At 53.9% G+C, this 6,000-nt stretch overlaps 1 protein-coding gene across 1 annotated transcript; it reads right to left on the bottom strand.

Moving 5' to 3' along the window:
* Window positions 1-254: 254 nt before the first annotated feature.
* LOC115335323 (alpha-1-acid glycoprotein-like) lies at window positions 255-5,923 on the bottom strand. The gene is made up of 6 exons (XM_041119929.1): window positions 5,522-5,923; window positions 4,833-4,975; window positions 4,085-4,158; window positions 3,120-3,230; window positions 2,244-2,347; window positions 255-408 (listed from the first exon to the last, which is right to left on the bottom strand). Exons 1-6 carry the CDS (start codon window positions 5,921-5,923, stop codon window positions 292-294), a joined length of 951 nt encoding a protein of 316 aa, XP_040975863.1. The 3' UTR covers window positions 255-291.
* Between the last annotated feature and the right edge of the window lie 77 nt (window positions 5,924-6,000).

Here is a 6,000-nt window from a genome sequence, read left to right as displayed (position 1 = left end):
ACTGCTTCATTTAAGTACTGCTTTTTTAGTAGAGCTCTCTTGCAAGCTTGGTGTGACGCTGAGTGGACAGAGGCAGCGTTGAAAAAACTTCCATGTGTCACCTTGTCTTGCATCCCCAATTGCTTAAGGTTGACTTTTCCCAACTCCTAGTTGAATGACACACAAGCTGACTTGGATGTTCAATTTCTTTTTGCAAGCCCCACTTCTGATCGCTTCAGAACCCCTGCTCTCCAACATCTCAGCAACAAAATGCATCAAATTTGAAGAAAACATTTATTGCCTAATGTGGCATCAGTTACCCGTGCTCCCAGGCTGGCGGGTACCCGGAGGAGGTGATGCTGTGGCCGCAGCCGTGGGCTCCGTGCATGGGCTGTTTCCTTTTTTGATTTCTTTCGTTTGACACAGCTCCTTCCAAAACAACAACAAGGGCATAAGTGAAATAGCCGGTGTACCAGCAGGAGAGAATTTACTGAAGAAAGAAGTATTTTTCTTTTCCTTTTTATCTGATTATAAGTCTAAGAGGCCCTAGAGAAGCTACAGGCTTCCCCATGCTGCCCCAATCACAGACACTGCTTGCCTGGGTGCTGAGCTGCTGCTGGTGCCATTTTCCACACCTGTGCTATAAAGAGGAAACCAGGTTTCTGGGGCAAAGCTGTGCTATGCTGGGAGGGTCAGTAAGTGTGCTCTGAAGGAAAGGGGGATTCAAACTTTGAGAAATAAGTAAAAGGCCTGTGCTAGCCAGGCACTCAGAATTAGCGTGGTTTGAGTCCTGCTAATGCCTCAGGCTGACACAGGGGTACGTGAGTCTCTGCTCTGGTGCTCTCTTCACATCCATCTCTGTCAGCCAGATGACAAAGGTCCCTAAAATCTTTTCTGCATTTGTTTAACTGGTTTCATTTTACTCCTCAGATGCAGTGTCCTGCCTCTCAGCTGGGCACAAAACCCTGGTCTGCTAACAGTGATCACACCAAGGCTTGTAAGGACAAACGGTTCTGGCTGATTCCACTCTTGGTTTTTCTCTAAATGTAATTTGTCTTGCCCAAATTTAAATGTGATCCAGCTGTTAATGTGGGGGGGCTGGGCCCTGCCTCCCAGGTGCTGCCTGTTGCCTAATGGGGAGAGGAGACCTGCCCCTGCCCCTCCACAGGGTTTCAACCTGTGCCTGTGTTCCTGTCCCCAGTTCCCCTGAACCTGTGGGGGACAGCTCTAAAAGTAGTATCTTGAGGCTGGGGGGTGTCAGGGGTTGCGTTGGGTCCAGTCTGGCAGCTCAGAGTGGGATTTTGGGCACTGCTGGAAGCTGAGAATCTCCTGCCGTGGACGAGCAAATGGTGAGGACAGGAATAGATAGACAGAACGGGACAGGAAAAGGTAAGATATTTTTTCACCCCCCAGTTTGCAAAAGGGAGCCCCTCAAGCTGGCTTGGGGACTGGGGTTATTTGCAGGATAAAGTGTCCTAGATCAGGTGGCAGAGGTTAGGGCTAGGGCTGGGTCTGGTTAATTTTTCGATGGAAAAACTAAAGGAAAAAGTCTGATTTTGTGGGAGTGGATGGTGTTGCCTCTTTCCTGATGTTCCGTGGGGCTGGGAAATCAGGGCCAGCTCCCAGCCCAAAAAGAGCCGCTGTGCTGGACACCCCGGTGCTGGGGCGGGAGGACGACTGGCTTGTGCAATCTTCCTGAACCCCACTTACAGACAGCTGGGCTGGAAAACCACTCATCACACAGCACCTCCAAGTGCCAGAAAAGCAAATCCCAACCTGAGAACAACCCAAGGTTTTTAGGGATTTAAATGGTTGCAGCTTTGGATGAAGCAGGGCTGTGCCGTGCCATGCCCCAGGGGCATCAGCCCCTCCTGCCCCTTGCTGCAGCTCCTGGAGGCAGCTGGCCTCTGCTGGGGGGGGGGGCAAAATGAGGAATTTCAGGGCAAAAATCCCATGCTTTAGCTATCCCCCTCCTGGCAGGGGGAGGCAGGCAGTTACCAGGTTTCTCACTGGAGATACTCGGGTGCAGATATTTGCTTTGGGGAGTCGTGTATCTGGGGGGGTGTGTTATTTTAAACCACCGTCGCTGTCGAAGCAATCCTGCCTTTACTTAGTCCCGTAAATCATTTCCACCAACTTGAAAATGTCTCTTCAAGACCCCTGTTTGGCGGCTGGAGCAACAGCCCAGGGTCTTGATACCCCTGCCGGGGGCGGGGGCTGCAGCGGCTCTGCTGACCCTCGCCCACCCGCGAGCAGCCACGTACCGTTTTCCACGGCGCGTACACGATCTCCTCTTTGCTCAGCCCCAGGCACTTGGCGTGACGCTCGAACTCTTCCCGGTGGGCTGCGCTTGCGCTCAGGTTTCGGGCTGGAAAAGGAGAAGCATTTGCCAGGTGTTAAATATGGACCGGTGGCCTTCGTGTCCTGCCCTTGCTGCCTCCCTTCCCCGTGCTCCCACCAAGGCTTGCTGTGGACGTGGTCTCTGCCGGGGTCTCTCACCCCCATGGTGAATATACCTGAACAAAACCAACCTCAGGCATCGCCTTTTTTAACCCTCTCCTCAACCAGCTCTGGTCCTGTACTGCTCTAAGGGGTTGCAGGATAGTCTGATACTCCTGGGGCATCGGGAGGGACCGAGGTTAATTACGGAGGCGGTTTTCTATATGTGTCTTTGACCTCTCTTAAGCAACTGCTTTGCAGCTTGGAAGGGCAACAGGAAGCCTCATCAAGGTCTAAAATGCTGCTTTATGGGGTTGTAGGTAAGATCTGATCGGCTTTGCCTGTGCTGGTACTGTAAAGCCACGTGCTCTGCCCTGGGAGGCAAGTACCGAAAACTCATGGTTGCTTGAAAATATGGAGATTTTAGAATGATATCGATGCTGAATTGTATTTGCTTCCTGTTCTTTGAATATTTATGGCGTAAGTGGGTTTTGTCTTTAACTTGCTCATTCTGCTCTGCCAAGAGATTTAGGTTTAAATGGGGGTTGTAAATACTCCTGTGACCACTGGAGCAGCAGTCTCAGGAAAATCACTGACTGTTGGCGAAACCAAGTTGCTGCACGGTTTTAGCTGATAATTATATGTGTGTGTTTTGGTGTCCCATGCTAGCTTGAAGTTCCTTTAGGATGGAGTTTGCATACCGTAGAGATACAGTCCCAAATATGTTCTTTCCATCTGCAGTTGGTACTGGATGAGTAAAACGTCTTCAGAGCTGAGGTTCACCAGCATCCCCACAGTTTGCTGGGTCTTGGCTTTGAGAGAACAGAATCAGGGTTGGGAAGAGCCACAATATTCAGATTTTTCAGTGCTGCAGCAGGGATAAACAGCAGCCCAGGTGCGGGCAATGCCAGTAGCACCTGGGATCCAGCCCTTAGTAGCAAGCGAGGACAAATGTCCTGACGTGAGGTGAGTTGTTTGGCTCTTGGTTTATTTGAATTGTATTTCTTAAATGTGGGCCTGAGGTGTGAAGGAGCCGAAGTCACCCAGCTCCTGTCCTGCTGTTGCAATGTGCTGGATGGTCTGGCTCACTGGTGCTTGGGGTATGAGCGGGTCTGCCCAGCCCTGAGTGCTTGACCTCGCAGCTTGGGGGGCTGCAAAAATGGAGAGAAACTGTTCCTTGCTTGCAGTAATGCTGTCGTGGCTGGGTCAGTGCAAACTGTATCTCAGGGGTTTGCAATTCCCACCCCAAGTGGCTCACCCTGTTTCCTCAGTGAGGAGGAAACAATTCAGAATGCAAGGCTTCATTAATTTGCTGAAACCTGCCATAAATTTTCCCCTCCTTTCCCTGAGGGATTGTGAAATAACTTTACAAAAGAAGTGGTCTTCTCCTACGGGGATGGGAGCAGGTTTGCTCCTTGCTCCCGGCACGGCGTTGCTTTGTAGGGTTTAGTGGGGCCACAATCCCCGGGGTGCCCCAGGAGCGGGGCTGGCCCAAGGTGCCCCTGGCCCTGGGGAGTCCCCTCAGGCTTCAAACAGACAAAGCAACCTGGGAATAAAATGCATTAGATGATGTAAAGCATGGACATGGGCCATTTCCACGTCTCAGCCTGTCCAAAAAAAGGACTGGGTGATAACCTCGATGGCTGCACCCGCCGGTGCTGCTTACCGTGCTTCACCAGTGTGGTGTTACCGGCGGTGATTTCGAAGTAGGTGGAGTTGTTGGTGAGACATTGGTCCCCCCTGGAGAAAGAGAGAGGAACGGGGAGCGGAGACCCCTGCCGCGGGCTGGAAAGGACCAGCAAAGCCCTGGCCCTGGCACAGGGCACCTGCCTGCTCCTCCACAGGGTTAATTGCTCTCACTGTTAAAACTAAGCCGTTTCTCCTGTGCATTTGTCTGACCTCCACCTGCAGCTTGTGGTCTCAGCCTTGCCTTTGCCCTGGCTCCTTGGTAGCGAGATGTTTTCCACCCCAAAATAACCCAAACTGCAAAGAGCTGCCTGCGTTGGCACAGAAAAATCCATCTCCTTAAAGTCTGACCCTGGTGGGGGGAAAACAGCTTTTGGTGCCCAGCAGAGTTAGCAGCCGTGGTGCATGGACCTCTGGAGAGGTCTTCTCCTCTGGAGAGGTCTTCTCCTTGCCTGCGTCCTGCAGCACCCACACCTGCAGGGCTTGCTGCCCGCAAGAGCTCTGCGCCTTGCAAGATTTGCCTAAACCTGGGGGCTGTTGAAATAAATAAAAGAAGGGCTGAGGAAGAGAGGGGATGGGAGAGCATGCACGGAGCAGCTGGGAAAGGCTCTCTCCTTGGGAAAACCAGTGTGAAATCATGCTCATATCTTGTGTTGAAACGGCTTTGGGGGCTGCAGCAGGTGGGAGGAGGCGGGTTGGGGCAGAGAGACCCGAGGGCTGCATCTTACACGGCCACGCGCTGGGTGATGAGCAGCTCCTGCTCACTGGCGTGAGGCTCCACGTGGAGGTGGCCGTGGTCGATGAGCAGCATCTCCAGGAGGTGCTGGGGGAACTGGGCAGCCCCGGCCACGTACAGCCACATCCCCAGCAGCTGTGGGGAGAGAGGGGCAGGGCGGTGAGAGCTTTTGGGTTTGCAGGGGGAGGTTTGGGGGAGAGATTTCTAGCCTCCCCGTGGCAAAATTGTTATTTTTGACCTCAGGCCTCTGCTAGTTCTCCCTCTCGCACCGCACTGGCAGCAGGAAAATGAAACCTGTGCAAATGTATGGGGGGAAAAAAAAATAGCTGAATGTGGGGATTGGGAAACGGTGCCAGTGTTGGCTCCCGTGCTCCTGCGCAGTGCAGCAGGGCCAGGACAGCCCCGTGCTTCCCCAGGGAATTTGCACCAAAAAATACCCAGCCAGCCCCCCTTGTTTTAAGGTGACCTTTGGAACTTGCTGGAAGACCACAAGAAAACTGGGTAATCTGAGGTGTTTTGGAAAGCAAGCGTTTCCCGTTTGTTGCGAATGGTGCCTTGGCAGACGTGCCAGGGGGAAAGGGAGGGTTTCCCTCTTTCCCAGGGGACAGTGAGGCTTATCAGAGCACCCACAAACTCGTTGCAGGAGTGGGGCAGCCCCCCGGCAGCTTGGGTCTCTCCTACCTGCGATGCCGTGGCATTGCCCGGGTGCTGCAGGCGTGGGGCTCCGCAGGGGAAGGCGGCCGTGGGCAGCAGCGACGTGAGGCTGAGCACGACGGCGATCCCGGCCATGGCCACGGCTGCCCGAAAGCGAGGAGCAACTGGAGCCCCGGACAGACGGACACGCTTGCTCGGCCGTTTGCTTTTGCAGCCCTGCGAGGGGGGGACGGGACGTGCCGGGGGTTGCCAGCTCCGCACCGGTGACGCAACCAGCACCTTTTGGGGACATTGCCCAGAGAAGAGCCGTGTGCCCAGCGCTGAGCTCGGCACTTGCCCTGGCCTCGGCTGCGGCCACCGGTGGCCAGCACCGATAGCTGTGGGCTGCTGGCGTGGCCGGAGGTGATGGGGGCAATGCACTTGCCGCATTTAAAACTTAAATCTGCCCTAAATTTGCCCATTTTTTTTTCCCTGCGAGCACCCGCCGTAGCTGCCTCTTGCTTCAC

Source organism: Aquila chrysaetos, chromosome 24 (assembly GCF_900496995.4).
Source record: "Aquila chrysaetos chrysaetos chromosome 24, bAquChr1.4, whole genome shotgun sequence".
Classification (NCBI taxonomy): Eukaryota; Metazoa; Chordata; class Aves; order Accipitriformes; family Accipitridae; genus Aquila; species Aquila chrysaetos.
Note: the sequence above shows the minus strand (reverse complement) of the source record. Positions and strands in the feature narration are given on the sequence as shown.